This window comes from Bos grunniens, chromosome 17 (assembly GCF_055505025.1).
Source record: "Bos grunniens cultivar Pamir isolate PY7600 chromosome 17, Bosgru_T2T1.0, whole genome shotgun sequence".
Lineage (NCBI taxonomy): Eukaryota > Metazoa > Chordata > Mammalia > Artiodactyla > Bovidae > Bos > Bos grunniens.
The window spans coordinates 64,636,484-64,654,886 of NC_141181.1; the positions used below are offsets into that span (position 1 = coordinate 64,636,484).

The 18,403-nt window shown below is 43.7% G+C and overlaps 1 protein-coding gene across 4 annotated transcripts in view; it reads left to right on the forward strand.

Annotated features, from left to right (window-relative positions):
* The window catches only part of CORO1C (coronin 1C), a 76,755-nt gene that overhangs the window by 16,638 nt on the left and 41,714 nt on the right, over window positions 1–18,403 (forward strand). For all 4 annotated transcript variants that reach the window (XM_086348458.1, XM_086348459.1, XM_086348460.1 and 1 more), the window contains exon 2: window positions 10,924–11,123. In XM_086348458.1, the coding sequence (XP_086204584.1) occupies window positions 10,924–11,123 (200 nt within the window). The remainder of the gene's footprint in view (window positions 1–10,923; window positions 11,124–18,403) is intronic.

Sequence of the window (18,403 nt, forward strand, 5' to 3'; positions counted from 1 at the left end):
AAAGAGCATTTCAAAACACACTTGTCATTAATTTTTAAGTGAGAGTGCTGGGTCAGTCATGTCGGTAAAGGTTCTGCAATTGGGATGAGCACTCTTGGGATTAATTTGGCTCTTTGAAGAGGGAGGCAGAACCAAGCTTCCGAGCCTGGTCTCCTGTGGGGCACTTCAGGGAGATGCTTCAGCTCAGAGGATTTTATTTGGTTCCATCGTGTTGTCTGGGCAGGCGGTGCCTGTCTCTTGGATGGGGGATTCTTCAGCGATCCTTTCTTAAAGCTCCAGGGAAGCATAGCATGGTGCATTTATAAAGATGCTGCTGCTGCTAAGTCGCTTCAGTCGTGTCCAACTCTGTGCGACCCCAGAGACGGCAGCCCACCAGGCTCCCCCGTCCCTGGGATTCTCCAGGCAAGAACACTGGAGTGGGTTGCCATTTCCTTCTCCAATGCATGAAAGTGAAAAGTGAAAGTGAAGTCGCTCAGTCGTGTCCGACCCTCAGCGACCCCATGGACTGCAGCCTACCAGGCTCCTCCATCCATGGGATTTTCCAGGCAAGAGTACTGGAGTGGGGTGCCATTGCCTTCTCCATAAAGATGCTGGTGATAGCAAAAAGCTGGGAGATACAAGGGACTGTCGTCCTTATATGTAATCTTGGGGGAAACCTGCCCTTCCTTTGATAAAGTAATAAAAAAAATTCTGTCATTAAAGAGCTAGAGATGAGCCTTGCGACCTTTTAAAAGTTCTTGATTTAGTAACTAAAATTCATGGCATGTAATTCTTCTTCATTTTAAGGGAGTTCCAACACAGACCTCTTTGGTTGACGAAGGGTCTTTCTTTAAAGAGACGAGCATGCAAGAGCTGAAGTGGGATTTCGAGTTTTTGTATTTAGGATCTTTTTCTGTTGCTGTGTTGCTGTTCACGTCATGCTCATTTCTTTTTTAAAAATTACAGCCTTGTTGAGTGTGTTGACAGTTACTTGTAAGGTGTCTGAAGCCTGCCTCGTGGTGATCTGGTGCAGATGACGGCTTGCTTGGTCCCTTGCCGCTGCATTTTTTGCTGTCACTCTGAGCTGCCCATCGTACTCTGTGTCATCGGGGAGCGCCTACTGATTTCATTTTAGAGACTCTGTAACCAGGTCCTGTGAGTACAAAGTTATAAACTGTAAAAGCAGGAGTTCTTTTCTTAGAAAGCTCAGTACCTCACCTTTTAGAAAGTATTCTTTTTAAAAAACTAATTTATCTTATTTTCAACCGTGCCAGATCTTGGTTGCTGTGCAGGCTTTTCTCTAGACTGGGCGCGCGGGGGCTGCTCCCTAGTTGCGGTACATGGGCTTTTCACCGCGGTGGCTTCTCTTGTGGAGCACGGGCCCTGGGCTCGTGGCTTCAGGAGTTGAGGCACTCGGGCTTAGCTGCCCCAAGGCATGTGGGATCTTCCAGGATCAGGGATTGAACCCATGTCTCCTGCAACTGAGCAGCTCCCAGGGAAGCCCAGAAACTATTCTTGACATGTAGATCTCCAGCTTTTTATACATGCCCGGCTCTTCTCTTGGACATTTGAGCACAGAGTCCCTTGACTTAAACCTAAGGGTTTTCAATCAGAAGCAAAGATGGGTTTCCTTCGGCATACCTGATGTGTTCTGTCATTCGTCTCAGTGTATTTGAATGTAAACAGCCAGCTTCTATAGTTTATAAAGTGTGAGCCCAGTGTCATTTCCTATTTAAAAATGGCACCAGCGGGCCAAGTGGAACTGTGAACTGTGGAGGCACCGCCTGAAGGAGTTCTGAGAGGCGTTGCTGGCTGATGTGGGAAACCCAAACTGAATGTGTGTGTGGAGTTTATCACTGAAAAAGTATGAAAGTTCAGGGGGTGAGAAGTTGAACTGCCCTGTACTTTGTGGTTCGAGGTCAAACTGTCTCTCTGGAGTCCTGTATCTTTGGGCGAGTCACGCAGTGTCTCTGGACTAAAAATGAAGGGCCTGGAACAGATGACCCTTTTTACTCCAGGCTTCTTCTGTGGGGCCCATCTGGATACTTCTTGGTAAATCCTACTTGCATTTCTTCGTATTTTCTTTCCAAGAAGCATTTAAAAACCAAAATGTTGTAGGATTCTTGGGTCAGAGCAAAGTGCACTTATTGTTGGTATGCCTCATTTGTGGCATTTGACCTAGAACCTGAGTGGATAAGGGGACGTCAGTGTTTGGAAAGCTATTATGGGTGAATTTTCACCCATTACTTTTGCCCTTTTTTTTTAAGTCTTTTATTGAATTTGTTACAATATTGCCTCTGTCTTATGTTTTTTGGCAAAGAGGCCTGTGGGATCTTAGCTCTGACCAGAGATGGAACCCACACCCCTGCATTGGAAGGCAGAGTCGCAACCACTGGACTGCCAGGGAAGCCCTGTCACCATTCCTCATGTCATGATGAATTGAACCAACATCAAGGCTGTTTCATAGTTGCAGTCAGTTGTCTTAAGTGGTCAGCAGTTTTTCTAAAAAATAATTTCCAACATCTCTGGAGTGCAAACTTTCACCCTTAGCTGCTGTGTGTGAGGAATGTTGTGTGTCTGTCTGACTTTCTGCTGTGCTTTACATAAAGCAGATTGTTGCATGTGGTCTTTTTTTTCTTTCTTTGTAAAACAGCTTCTATTAAAGTAAGTAAATTAGGCTTTTTTTTTTTTTTGAGGATCTCATATATGGATCTATTAAGGGATTGGATGCAATAAAAGTAATTTGTTAGGTGAACTCTTCAAGTATCACTGGTGGGTTTGGTTTAAGGCAATTCAAAAAAGCCAAGCCATCTCATATCCAAAAGTGATGAACCTTGAATTTCTGTATTTAATCAGAGTATCTCCCGTATTTGCTCCTGGTGTCTGCTGTCTTAGGAATGTGCATCCTACATAGGCTTGTGTGATACCTTTACAGCTTCTCACAAAGACTTTTTAACTGTTGGTGCTGCCGTTTAAATAGCGGATTTGGGGACCCTTGTTTCCTCCCCTGCTGTCCTGCTTGCCACTTTCTATTAAATAACGTGTCTGATCTCTCCCCACATCTAAAAGGGCCAGAAAAACAGCAGCTCAGGGAACATGTCCTTTCCCTGTAGGGACACTCTGGAGTCTTCCTGTGGTTGCTGCTGCTCAGCCTCCTGAGCCCTTGAGCGGTCTGGCCTCTGGAATGGTCTCCGCACATGTGCCGAGCAGGATTTTGCTGCTAGTAGGGGTTTTCCTGTATGTGTTCCTAGCAGGATGTGCTTCCTTTCATACACACCACAGAAGTGCATCTGCTGGAATCTTTAAACAGATAACTTCTCAATAAACAGGAAAATGTCAAAATTGTGGTCCCTTTTTTATGAGATTGATGGAAGCAGAGAGAATGGAGAAAAAACGCAGTGACATTTACTCAGGTGTTTGAGTGTTTTATTTGGTGCCATTATAAACACCCTGTTTTGTCTACGTTTCCCCCTGTAAACACCCAACACATTTCTTTTATGGCCTTTGAAATATGTTTTCTCTGTTAACTTGACTAGGCATTACCACAAGAAGCATGCCTTTACACTCTCGTCGAGGTTGATGATGATCAGCTGACTGTGAGATGGAAGTTTTCTTCTGAGAATGATTTTTAGCAAACTTTGCTCTGATGCCTATAAAATAGGTCCTTAAAACATGGACCTTATTTTTCACAGTTTGTTCTTGGTTAAAATGTTTACCCAACATGTAAAGAAAATTTTAATAATTTTTTGTTTCCTTAGATGAACTGTTAAGTATTGTGGGCATCAATAGCTTGTAGGTTTTCTTTCTTTTTTTAAGAGTCTTTCTTTACAGATCAGCTTTATTTATCTCTGGCTGTGCCGGCCTTAGTTGCTACACTTGGGCTTTCTCTAGTGCGGGGAGTGGGAACACTTTTGGTAGCAGCTCCTGTGCCTCTCTTTGTGGTGGCTTCTCTTGTTGCGGCTCCCAGGCTCTAGCACACTCGGGCTTCAGCAGTTGAGGTGCATGGGCTTAGTTGCCCCACAGCATGTGGGGTCTTACCAGAGCAGGAGTCAAAAACCTGTGTCCCCAGCATTGGCAGGTGGATTCTTAACCACTGGACCATCAGGGAAGCCCTAGATTTTCTTCATGAAGCTGAAAACAAGGACATATTATCTACTGATTAGAAATTTGTGCGGGAATGTAAATTGGTGTAATCAGTATGGAAGATGGTATGGACGTTCCTCAAAAAGGTAAAAATCGAACTACCATATGATCCAGCAATTCTACTTCTGGGTATTTATCCAGAGGAAACTAAATCATTATCTTGAAAAGGTATCTGTACCCCTGTGTTCATTGCAATATTATTTACAATAGCCAAGATAATGGAAACAACGCAGATGTCTGACAGATAAATGGATGAGAAAGTGTAGTATTGTGGAATATTATTCAGCCATTAAAGAGAAGGAAATTCTGCCATTTGTGACAAGATGGATGGATCTTGAGGGCGTTATTCTAAGTGAAGTAAATCAGAGACAAATACTCTTTATCGCTTACATGCTGAATCTTAAAAACGAAAGCCAACACAAAACCCAAACTCTAAGCAAATAGCACATTTGGGGGCTTCCAGAGGTGGTGGGTTAGGTGGGCGGGTGAAACGGGTGAAGGGGTCTGAAGGTGCAAGCTTCTGGTTGTAATATAAGCGAGTCCTAATATGCAGCCTGTCAGCTACAAAAAGGGTAAATGAACTGAAAAGAGGCTGCCATGATGGCTGCTCAACAGTCAAGACTTAACTTTTAATCTGCTTGCTTGGCTTTCAGTATCATCTAGAGACTCGGGCAGAGGAGATGTGTCTGTGAGAGTGTTTTATAGTTGAACCTGTGCTCTCAGCCTGTTCTTACAGTCTTTGTCTTTCAGATATTCATCAGTTTTTATTATAATGAAAATCATTCTAGAACAGTCCCAGTCTTACTGGAAATTTGAGCAGAATGATCAATTGCTTATTATAAGGCCTTGAGTAAGGTTCATAATTCCCAACATTTCGTGGAAATTAAAAAACACATTGCAAACAGAACAAAAACCACATTGCATTTTTTCTATCTAAAATCAGTTTATTTTGAAATTTGTAAACATTGATTGCTTAATGATTGCTGCGTTGTCTCCCTCTTTATTACCACGAGGACCTTAATTACTGTGACAGTTGGAAAGAAAAGGCCCTATGCAGTTCCAAGAACTACACTTGAAAGACTAATGGGCAGACAACCTCTCCAAGAGTGAACTCTGATAAGATATTTGAAATTGAATGTATTCTATCCTTGGGCTTTGTGTCTGTGTATTTGTTCAGCATTGTTTCATCTATTCTTTTTAATATAACTGAAAATTAAATTTACTTATAAAATGCCTTCATTTGGGGGATGCTTTAGTTGTGTAATTTGGGATACGATATTTAATAAAAGAACACCTAAGTTTGATGGTATGACACTTTGGAAATTTATAGCTGAACATCTAAGAAATTGGTGAAACACTAATGTATACTACAGGCTTCTTTATCAGGAAGAGGTTTGTTTTTCTGTAGTGAACACCATGCTGCCGTGGGAGAATATAGAGTTTTGTAAAGGTTCGTTGATAACTGTTGCTAGGTCATTAATGTGAAATCGTACTTTTGGCTCATAAATTGGCAGGAAGTTGACTTGTTTTTTTTCCCTTGGGGTAGGGAAACCTATTAGCAGGCTCTGAAATAACAGTTGCAGACATTTATCAGACAGTGCTTACTATGTTTCAGACTCTATACTAGGCACATTGCATATTTTTAAAAAACATTTTTATTGAGAGATAATTCACATATACAATTCACCCTACTTAAAGTATACAGTTCAATGGTTTTTAATATATTCACAAATATGTACAAATATGTAGAGCTGTCACCACAAATCGTAGAATATTTTCATCACTTCAGAAAGAAAGGTTGTACTCTTTAGCTATAACCTCCTATTCTGTGATACCCCTTTCTCCCCACAGGCAATCACTAATTTGCTTTCTGTGTCCATGGGTTCGCCTATTCTGGGCCTTTGTGTGAATAGGAATCATAATATGTAAGCTTTTGTATTTAGCTGCTTAGCATAATAAGGTTTATTTAAGTTGTAGCATGTATTAGTATTTTTTTACATTGCCAAATAATATCCCTTTGTGTGGATATATGCCATTTTGTTTGTCCATTCATTGTCCAGTGGGGATCGAGCATTTGAATTGTTTTCACCCTTTGGCTGTTGCAAATGGGCTGCTCTTAAAATTCTTGTACAAATATTTGTCTGACTACCTGTTTTTAGCTCTTTGAGGTAAGTTCCTAGTTGTGGAATTTCAGGGTAATAGTGTAACTCTGTTGAATCATTTCAGAACTGCCAGACTGCCCTCCCAAGCAGCCCACTACCTGTGTCTGAGGGTTCAGATTTCTCTGCGTCCTCATTGACACTTATTCTCTGGCCTGATTCTAGCCATCCTGGTGGGTGTGAAGTGGTATTTCAATGTGATTTTGATTTACATTTCCCCAGTGACCAAAAATATCCAGCATCTTTTCTTGTGTTTTTGGACATTTCTCTTTTGGAAAGACCTATTCAAGTCTTTTGCTCATTTTGAAATTAGATTGTTTGTCTTTTTTATTACTAAGTTGTAGGAACTCTTTATACTAGAGACAAGTACTTTATCAGATATATTATTTCCAAAAATTTTCTCCCATTCTGTGAGTTGTCTTTTTACTTTCTTGATGGTGACTTTGAAGCATAAAGGTTTTTAGTTTCGACGCAGTCCATTTTGTATACTTTTTATTTTTGTTGCTTGTGTTTTTGGTGTCATATCTAAGAATCCTTTGCCAGATCCAAGGTCATGAAGATTTACTCCTGTGTTTTCTTCGAAGAGTTTTAAAATTTTAGCTCTTAGAGTTATATCTTTGATCCATTTTGAGTTAATTATTTTATATTATGTGAGGTCAGGGTCCAGCCTTTTTTTTAAAATCATGCGTTTATTATGAAAATATGGTAACACATTTACAAAAGACTTGGAAAATACAGAACAAAGTTACATAGAGTTCCGCTTCCAGCTTCTTTTGTGTCTGTTGTGCGGTCTCAGCACCAGTTGTTGAAAAAAAGAGTCTTATTCCCCACATTGAATCATCTTGGTACCCTTGTTGAAATCGCTTGATCAAAGATGTAGGAAGAACTGTCAGTTCTATTCCATTAACTTATATGTCTGTCCTTGTTCTGATTTTGTCAGATACTTTTTCTGTGAGATGGTCATGTGATTTTTGTTTTTTATTTGATTGACACGTTACATTAATTGATTTTCAAATGTCACACCAACCTTGCATTGTGGGAAAAGTCCCACTTGGTCACAGTGTAGAATCCTTTTCACATGTTGCTAGATTTGGTCTGCTAGTATTCAGTTGAGGATTTTTGCGTCCATATTTATAAAAGATATTAGTCTAGTTTTCTTGGGATGTCTTTGTCTGATTTTGGTATCAGAGTAATACTGGCCTTATAAAATTAGTTTGGAAGTAATTGGTGAAGAACTGGTATTGATTCCTTAACATTTGATAGACTTCAGCATTGAAGTCATCTGGACCCGGTATGTCAAATATCGTTTTTAATTCTTATTATAAGGTATCATCCTCTTCCATAGGTGAGGAAACTGAGGCTCAGAAAGGTTAGTGGCAGGAGTGGAACTTGAATCCGGATTACCTTATGTCAAGGACCAGGATGATAAAGACAGCTGTGTGTCTCTGACTGTATAGGGCAGTGTAATAAAATGCGATCCTGCTGCAGTCCCGGTAACAGGGGCTCGTTTAATGGTCACTGCAACTTTATGTGTATTGTGTCCATTTCCAGGCAGAGACTCTGACCCTGAAGGAGGTTATGACTTGCCCTGCTGAACCCCAGCCAGGAGGTAAACGGAGTGCTTTGCGCTCACACAGCTGCCCGACTTGCGAGCCCGCCCTGTTCACTGCTCTTCTCTGTTGTGTGCAGTGTGAGCAGCCGTGCCACACGTGGGCAGCTGAGCCCAGATGAGGTCCGACCTCGGGTGTGGATGGCCTGGCCCAGACAGCGCAGCACGGCCAAAGCCCTGGCCTTCGCCCTGTCTGCTCTGTCACTAACACTCTGCTCCGTGGTTGTAGCAGAAGAACCTCTCACTCAGACTTCGTGTACTTGGGATGGAAATTTGTGTAACATATGTCACTCTGTGTAATACAGACGTGACTTTTAAAGGTATTTTAGTACGTCAGACAGCCAGCAGCTTTGTGAGATGTTTTCCAGTGAAGACATTCAAAGCATATTTATATTAATATTCACATTGTTGGTGAGATTAGATGGTATCCTGGCCTGTTTGACTGAAGAGGAAAAACTGTCTCCATTTTTCAAGGTAGAGGGCTTCCTCACACGTCTGTTCACACTGACTGAATGGTGGCCCGAAAAGCTGACCCAGTGCCCATGTGGGTGGAGGGGCTGGGTGGGTGGACGACTTCCCAGAGGGCGACGAGAGCTGTCTCGGCTTAGCAGCCAGTGTTTGGGACCTGCTGGGACACTGGGGCTGGAGGCTCCACTGTGCAGACTCAGGCTGTCTGGGTGGCACCTGCTGGTACCTCTGCTCACTTGTGCTGTGTTGTCCTGTCCAGGGCCCCTGTGTGGCTTCTGGAGCGGGTGGGGGCAGCGCCTGACTGTGCCACATGGGAGGAGCAGAGCTGGGTGTCTGGCTGCTCCTAACTAGGCTGTCGGTCAGTTTTCCCTGCAGCACCCCCCCCCTACCCCGCCGGCCACGCACCGACATCAGTTTCCCTTCTGAGCGCTGGGCCTGGCGTCCTGTGAGCTGCTCCTCCGAGACCTCTGCTGCGGGGAGAGCACTCACTTCTGTCAGCTCCACGGGCTCGACAGCATTCCTCTTGCACAGGCTCGTGGTCCCGCTTGCTCTCTGTAGGCTCCTTTCCAGTGTCTTTGCTTCTCTTTTGGCGTTTATACCTGTGTTTATTCTTTTACTGTCATTTTATTAGGATTTCAGGAAGGAGTGGAGAGAAATGCCATTTGTGAATTTCTTTTGTAAATTACCTCATCGTGTCCTTTGTGTGATTTCCCATTGGGATTTTCATGTTTGAAATCTGTAAAATCATTACTTAAGCGGGATCAACTCTTTGGCACATAGTGCAGGTCTCCCTTCCTCTGCGTTAACTGCACTTCTGAAACGCCTGCTAGAAGGTCATGGCGGGGATTCCGGCTTCTGCGACTTGTGTAGGTGGTCAGGGAGGGAAGTGGACCCTGAGACCAGCTGACTGTACGTTGCTTTTTGTATGGACGTGCTTTTCTTTAGGTTTCACCACCTTGTGGAAGCTGTCTTGTCTTCTCCAGCTTGAGACGAATTCATTCTGTTGCACGGATGGAGGGCCCCGGCCAAGTGGGAGGAAATAATTTACCGTCTCCTCACTGAGGGCTTTCGGCATCTGCTCTTCCTGGTCAGCTGGGAAGGTCTGGCAGCTGCTGCACTGAGGAACACGGGTGCTCAGCAGCCTGCCAAGGCTTTGCTGCCTCAGCCCAGCCACATGCCCTGGGCTTCTGCACTTAGCAGTGGGCCCAGAGCCGTGAGGAAGGGGATTCAAGGGTGGGGGCTGGTGGTAATTAGCGGCCCCCCACATATGTCCCATTTGGCACGAGTGGACAGGTATTATGTGCCCTCCTCTGTCCTTGGGGACAGGGGAACTAGTTTGCAGCTGAGTTGTGAAGGTTTGCCTGTGTTTCATCGTCACGTGTTTTCCGGGGGCTCCTTCCTCCCTGGCCAGCATGAATGGAATGTCCTGTGTTAGCGGACAGGAAGATGACACTGCGGTGCAGCCCAGGAGACCTCAGTCAGGTGGAGCCTGCTGCTCCTAAAGCCTGACTGCTTTCAGTGTTGGACAACCCAGTGGAATTTGGGGTCTAAAATGACCCCCGAGGAAGCCCGGGAACACCGGCTTGGTGTCCCTTTCTGTCCCCAGGTCCCCTGGGCCCCTTGGGAAGTGGCTGTGCTGAGTGGTCAGCTCTGACATACTGGTTTCCTTTCCCTTCCTTGAGTTTTTCTTTTCCTCTGCTCATGGCTGCTGCCGTGATGACCCCAGGCCTTTCTCCATCACAGCAGCTTCTTAGCCCAGCCCCTTTCTGCCTGATCAGTCCGGTGTGCTGGCGGCACCCCTCTTATCATCCAGTTCATCTCCACTTTCATGAAAACTTTTGCCTTGCTTTTTCTCTTCCTCAGCCTGGCTTTGGCCCCATGATAGCAGAAGTAGTCAGACTGCAGGTGACATCACCAGAGATGTGGTTCTCAGTTGCTCTGACTGTTCTGCTTGTGTTGGAAGCCTCTTGAAGGCAAGGGCGGTTTGTTTGTGTTGAATTCTCCACTGTTTGTAGCTGGTCTTGTGGAAACACTCGTGAGCAGACACTGCTCTCAGACGGCAGAGTGCTGATGTCTGGGGAAAATGCTTAAAAATGGAAAAATTACCTTGGCAGACTAAGGAAAAAGCCACAGTATCATAATTTGGGAGAGGAGGGCATTCCTCAGCTTCAAATCAAGCAAATGACTTCACTTTGGAGTTTTTCTTATCCATAAAGGGGTGGGGGTCATAGTGGATTGTCTTTTCAGTCCCACCCAGCCCTGAAAGGCTAATTTCTTTCATTCTTTACCTTGATCTTTCTCTTAAAATTAAAACTAATGAGCTGTTTCTGGATCTCGAATTTGGAATTTTTCATTTCTTTGTAATTCTTTCCCTGACGCATTTTGCAGTTCTCTCTGAGTACGTGCTGCTAAAGGAAATTTGGATTTGCCATTTGGCCACCATTTAAGAGAGCAGACAAAATGCTCTACTGTTCTGTTTTTTTCCCCTGACTTGGAGCTCTTCATTTGTGAAAGTAAACTTTCTCTCAGGGGCATGATTTTAACTTACTTTTTGTCCTCCCACAGACACGATGAGGCGAGTGGTACGACAGAGCAAGTTTCGGCATGTATTTGGACAAGCAGTGAAAAATGACCAGTGTTACGACGACATCCGGGTTTCTCGAGTGACCTGGGACAGTTCCTTTTGCGCTGTCAATCCCAGATTCGTTGCCATAATCATAGAAGCGAGCGGGGGAGGAGCGTTCCTTGTACTCCCTTTGCACAAGGTAAGTCATCTGACTTTCCGTCCTGTGAGATGACACCCTCCAGTAATCTCTGCTTAGCCTATAATGGATTGATTTTGGAGATTGATAGTTCACTAAGCATTGTGTGATTTCTGGGACCATTAGACTCTGCTGTAATTGACGTTAAGTTCCACACGCTTTACTAACCACATTAGTTTTTCTTTGACAGAGAATCATTAAACAGAATGGTGAACTCTGTTCTGGACATGCCCTCTATGGATAGGAAAGATTCTTACAGTGACGCTGTGAGTGTGGACAGGCACAGGGACTTAATGATTTTGTTAGTAACCATCCGCTTGCCTTAAAAGATTCCCACCCAAAGTGCAACTTTAAAAGCAGTAATGTTTTTAAATGGGCAGAAATTGTAAAAGATATATAAGAAACTCGTGTGTATGTGTGTATGTGTGAGTGATCATGAGGAATGAGACTCCTTGGTTTTGTTTTGTTTTTGAATGGTAAATGGGATGAGAGCCCAAGAAAATGTCCCCAAACAATGCAAATTGCAAGTCTGTGCAGTAGTAAGTTTCAGCATAGGATCTAAACAGCATTCACAAGTGGTAGAAATAAAGGCTATCTACTGAAAGTGGTTCCATGTGATTTTCAGCCTTGCTGGGCTTCCTAGTTCTCCCTTCTGACTTCATCCTTCCAGAGAACCCTCTCTGATATAGGGGAGCAGATAGGCGGTTTGTAACTTTCTGACCGTTCTTGAAAATTGTAGATGAGGTCCGTGTGAGCTTTAACAGGAAATCCCAGAATTGCAAATAATGGAGGGGTGGGCGGGCGGGAAACACTGTGAAGAGAGAGCCTGGAAAGAGTCATTTTCTGATTAGCTTTTAGGAGGAAAATAGGTTTGGTGAGTCCTGAGCCCTCATGATAAGGATGCAGAGGCTGGGTCACGTCACAGCTGTTTCCACTCTGCTGGAAACAGTGGATCTCCCTGAGCCCGAGCCATGCCTGTTAGGGGCGTGTGTCCTCATGATGGGCCGTGTGATCCTGAAATGGTTACGGTCCGTGAATTTCTGTCAAAGTTTGTTTCCCATTGTATTTTGGTGTTTTTTTTTCTTAGGAAGACTCCTGCTGGGAAAGCTTCCAGTTTTTTTTGACTTTTCATTCTCTCAGATGCTCATGACCAAACTTGTTTTATTTTAGCATCTGATCTGCACCTCGGTGACTGGATTGATGTGGTATTGTACAACAGAACCATCTCACTACAGAAACAGGACATGGATGCCTTTGGGGAACAAATCTGATATATGTCTCCACATGTACTTTCTTATTGGCAAAGTTGTCTTATCATTTTTTAAAGAAGACTCTTCATTAAATTGAAATTATTTTGTACTCAGATACTTTCGCTTTTGTGGAGAAAACGTCTGCTTTGGTGGTGAATAATACATTCAGTTCAGTTCAGCCGCTCAGTCATGTCCAACTCTTTTCGAGCCCATCGACTGCAGCACATCAGGCTCCCCAGTCCATCACCAACTTCTGTAGCTTGCTCAAACTCGTGTCCATTGAAGTCAGTGATGCCATCCAACCATCTCATCCTCTGTCATCCCCTTCTCCTTCTGCCTTCAATCTTTCCCAGCAGAATAATACATTACACTGTTACATCTGTACTTACCTGATTTTGGAGTGGGATTTGGAATCTAATGCCAGTTTTGCATTTGATTGCCACGACTTTTTAGTTGATTTGTCCACCAAGAGCAAGGAGCACTTGAAAACTTGACTTTCAGTGGTGTCTTAATGGTGGCTAGCTGAGAAGATAGCTTGTTGACTAAGATCAGGCTCTGAGGCACCGTGATCTCTTTTGAGTTCAAGAGGATAAATTTAAGACTTTTGGGGTTGTTTTTTTTTTTTTGCTTCAAAGAAATGGAACAAGCCAATTAAGAAGCCCAAAATAAACTTCCGAGTGGCTAATCTTCCTCTGAGTTCAGACAGTTCTCTTCAAGTCCTACATCCACAGAAGGCTTTGTGAGTCCACTTTAGCTTTCACCAACCATGGGAAGCTTAGGGTTCTGCTTATACCATGTAAGGGAGACTCGTGTGCAGGTCCAAAGCCAGCTGGATCTTGTGCTTTGGTTTTTAACATGAAGTGGTCAATAAGTAGATTTTAGCATTTTGTTCTTTAAGCAACTGTGTAGGAATTAGGATAGAATGAGTTGCTTCAGAAATTATCATGTTTGAGCAAAGTGGTGGTTTTGGAGGAGCCTCCAGGGCCTGTATTTCCCAGGCTTATAAATAGCATTCTTTGCTCCTTAAATATTAATTTGTGTTGGAGGAGGTGACATTGGCATGAACTAAGCCCAGTGACACCCATTGGAAATAAATCCAGTACTTGGGGTTACCAAATTTTATAATCAATGGGTTCACACATACTCTGGGATTTTTGTGTATTAAAGCATGTGTGTTGCGTCCTTAGGATCAGTGTGGTGTTGAGGAAGGAACATGGGCCCGGGAGTCGGGGAGCCGGCCGCTCAGTGCTGCCTCGGTCACTGACTTCTGGTAGGGCGTGGATTCCTCACTCTGTCCTTCTCTCCCATTTCTCTATCTGGAATGTGAAAGGCTCTGTATTATACGAAAGTGATTTTCTGCTTTGGCAGTTCCAGATGATCTTGGAAGTATTTCTCGTCTCCTGTGGCACTCAATGTTAATATGACTTCTCATTTTGCTACCCAGAAGTCAGCAAGGGAAATGCTGTTGTTCCTTTTTTTCCCTCCTTAGTGCCAACATGTAACTTTGCGAAGTAGATGCCTGTTTACTCCTGGTTGCTTTTCTACCAAAGGCAAGGCTGAGCCAAGCAAAGAAAAGTAATCCTTGGCCTCTGTAGACAGTCCTGTGTCTCAGCAGCTCTTGAAAGGCTCTGCTAGGATGGCAGGGCCTAGCCCAGAGCCCTGGAGTGTCAGGTAACACTCCCCTTTCTTTTCTTCCTAAGACCCTGTCCCTTAACTACTTACTACCTGTGCTTTTAGAAAATAGAACTCTGTTCCACATTGTCAGGAAACCTACATTTCTGCCTGCTTTGTAGGGCCGACTGCCCCCAGATATCTCTTTCCTTTTAATTTTAGTTTAATAGTATATATTTGAATGAGGATCATAAGTTTTACGTTTTCACAAGTGATAGTTCATTGGTAGATGTGCACAGTTGGTTAGATGCGCATGTGATCAGTTGGTTTGATCGTCTGTAATCTCTGTCCTCCAGGAGTGCTGTGTCTACCTTTTATTGTGGTCAGTTTCCTGACACCCTCCCCCATCCCCCGAAGATTGCTGGTACTGAGATGTTTGTCTTCCCTTTAGAAGTGCAGCCTTGAAGGAGGAAAACACTAGGGACCCCGAGTGCATGTTGAACCCTTGATCCTGAACAGGATTCTGTCCTGGAAAAGAGATCCTGCAACTTCAGTGTCTTGGCAACTTTGAAATTGTTTTATAATGAGGTGCTGCTTTTGTTTAAAGGGAAGGGAAAACCAAATTCCCACATGTAATATGAAGTGATGCTTGAAGTGAAGATTGCAGGGAATGATGCTCTGGGTGTGTGTTGGGCTCCTGTGTGTGAGGATGGCAGTCTAGGATTTCTCTAAACATGAACTTAAGGGGATGCGTATGGTTTTAAATAAATATCTCAGAGATTTCTGGTAATGTGCGTCGCCCCCTGCTCCCCACCCGCCACGTCCTCCCCTCATGCCCTCTGCGGCTGCAGTTTTTACCCCTTCTTATAGTCAGCCAGGCTGGTTTTGGTGGTGCTTTGGAGGTTTTCTGTCCATATTAATATTGAATAAGTGTGTATTGATTTTAAGATGTATTGTGACTCTTTCTGAAAGGCTCCCCATTTTAAAACATGGCCTCTGTGAGTTTTTCTTCAAAGTTAGTGTCAGCAGTAAATACGACTGACTGCAGCCTCATGAGGCTTGTGGTTAGATTCTAGGAGAATCATGGTCTCTGTCTTCCAGGATTTTAGAAATGGAAAGAGTATTAGAGACAAATACATTGACATGTACACAGCAAGAGATAAGCTTAGGAAGGAATATGTTTGTTTAAGTGTATTGGTTTATGAGGTTTTTGTCCAGAAGATTTTATAGGATTTTAAAGGGTCACTGCTGGGGGAATGTGGAAAGTACTGAGCCCCGAGGTGGGGCAATTTAGATTAGTACGCATGATTCAGGGTTTCTTCCTTAATGCTTCCATCAAGCTGCGGCATGCTGTCCTGTCATGACTTCTCGAGGTGTGGCCTAGTACGTTTTCTGGTTCTTTGGTCTTTCAGAGGATGAATAATAGCTGTCTTGCCGAACAGAAGTTGGCTCTGTGGTTTTGGCCATGGAGTTTTCCCACAACTGCACAAGCTGCCATGTCAGAAGCATGCAGGTTTTGGCCCCCCGTGCGCTCTACCACGTGGGCTGAACAAGCCTTCCTGAGTATGGGAGCCACACTCATGATGTGGGACTGAGGCACTCCCATCCCTGTTGTGAGCCACTGTGGCTTACATGAACACGGCAGTGTTTGTGGGTAGGTGTGTGTGTGCACGTGTGTACACACACACACACTAAAGCTGCCGATCACAGAGAACCTGGAAATCCTAACCTAAACAGGGGTTGAGGAAGTTGGTTAGAATTTTTGCTCGCGATCTCTTACCCACTCGGGTGTAGGATGCAAAGTGGAGGGCTCCTGTCTTCCTTCCTCCCTTGACGGTCTTACTTCAGAGGATTGGCGTGATTGCTGATTTCTTCTTCCCAGCAATTGCCTTGGAGAGCAGGTCTGCTCTTGGCCATGCTGGGGTGGATGTGGCTCAGTCTTTGCTAACCCTCTGGGCCTCTGTCTCCCCTCTGCTCTTGTTCCTCTGGTGTTAGCTGTGTCTGCCTTCTTATACATCGTTATGTTTCTCCCATATATTTTGTGGGAGTATTTGGGATCTTGCTTTCTTTATGTCCATGAACTATCTTTTCAATTCATTTGTAGCCCTTTACAACTAGAGTTTTGTGAAAGAATTCGGCCCTACAGAAATCATCTCCGTGAATATTTTCTTAGTTCTCTCAAGGAATGGACATTGCTAAGCCTTGTAGATGCATAGGAAAGAAATTAATCCACTATGTAAGTAGCTGCCTCAGGGCGTTAGGACTTAATTCTTCCATGGACTCAGGTTGGCAAGGGCTGCTTTAGAGTACTTTTCTGTCATATTTATTGAAGAAGAAATTTATTGAGGAAGAAATCTTGATTCATTGTAGTCAGTATTCTAAGTGCTGCTGCTTGATATTTAGTATCCAACTCAGAGTTTACCTCTGATTCACTGAGACAGTGGAAATCAGACTTTGGATTTCCTGAGCTGCTTGTCTCAGGCTGCATCCTCAAGCTGTCAGGTAATTATGCTTTTAGCCACCTGACAGATAGAGGGAGGGTGGTTGGGGTGGTGTGCAGGCTGGCTGGCCGGCTGTGTGGCAGGGCTCTCCGTCGTCTCGCCTCACTCCCTGTGGGCGGCAGCCTCCAGAGTGGCCTCCAGTGGGCCTCACCTCCTCGTGTCTCGCCGTCAGGCGGTTTCCTCCCACATTAAATGGAAGTGACCTTTCTCGCCGTTGGGATATGGAGGAACTGATGGAGTGTGGCTTCCGAGACTAGGCCTTAAAAGCATATTGACTTCCGCTTTGTTTCTTTTGGAGCTGCCATGTTGTAAAGACCCTCAGTTGGCCTTATGGAGAGGTCCTCGGGACTGCCTGCCAGTGGCCAGCACCAACTGACCAACCTCGTGAGTGTGCCGTCTTGAAGGTGGATCCCTGCAGCCCTGGCTGACACCTTGACTTTTGAAAACCCTCAGCTGGAACCACCCAGATAAGCTGCTTTTGCACTCCTGACCCCACAGAAACTTTGTGAGATAAGAAATATTTATTGTTTTAAGTAGCTAAATTTTAGGATGACTCATTAAGCAGTCCAAGACACTTGGCCAGCAAGATCAAACCAGACAATCATAAGGGAAATAAACCCAGAATATTCATTGGAAGGACTGATGCTGAAACTGAAGCTCCAATACTTTGGCCACTTAATATGAAGAGCCAACTCATTGGAAAAGACCTAATGCTTGGAAAGATTGAGGGCAGGAGGAGGAGGGAGCGGCAGAGGATGAGATGGCTGGATGGCATTGTCGACTCAATGGACATGAGTTTGAGCAAACTCCGGGAAGTAGTGAAGGACAGGGGAACCTGACATGCTGCAGTCCATGGGGTCGCAAAGACTTGGACACAACTGAGTGACTGAGCAACAACAATTAAGCAGTAATGATAACTGAAACATTGTACAGTTGACGCTTGAACAACTAGGGTTACAGGCACAGAGCCCCCAGGCAGTTGAAAATACACGTTTAAGGTTACAGTTGGTCCTTTGTATTCATGGTTCTGCATCTGTGGATTCAACCAACTATGGATCTTGTAGTACATCCTCATTGAAAAAAATCTGCATCCTAAGGGGACCTGCCTAGTTTAAACCCATGTTGTTCAAGGATCAGGTGTATTCTCAGAATATGATGCTTACTTGACTCATAATGTTAGATCACACAGTGCGTAAATAAATAACTCAAAATAGCCTAAATGTCCTTTGCGTGCATGCTCAGTCACTTTGGTTGTGTCTGACTCTTTGTGACTCTATGGCCTGTAGCCTGCCAGGCTCCTCTGTCCATGGGCTTTCTCCAAGCAGGAATAATGGTGGGGGTTGCCATGCCCTCCTCCGGGGATCTTCCCAACCCAGCCATTGAACCCATGTCTCTTACGAGGCTCAAAGGCCTTTTGGGTAATTTTAGATACTCTTTCCACCTCTCCTTTTAAAAAAATATATGTAGATAAATATATAGATACATAGCATTCTTTAATAAATCTTAAATGAATATTGAGGGATTATGTACAGTAGCAAGAGAAATTTATGTTGGATGGCAAGGTACTTTTATCCTATGTTCTGTGATTTTGTTATACAACCTAAAAATGTGTTATAAGGTTATAGTCTGCCTTATGTGTAACTTCAAATTATGTTATTAATTTTGGGGGAAAACTGTAATGTTAACATAGATGGTGGGACTAAAGGTGATTATTTTCTTCTTTATAATTATCTGTACTTCTTTCAAAATGTTTTATAATGAATTTATTACATGTAAATATTATTTTTAAAAAGCATTCTCATTAATATTACCAAAGTGTATATGAAGAGCTACTTGTTGTTTAAACTTTAATGAAAGCTAAATCAGTACTTTAGAAAAATTACATTAATTCATTCACATGCTTATTTATGAGACATTTGAA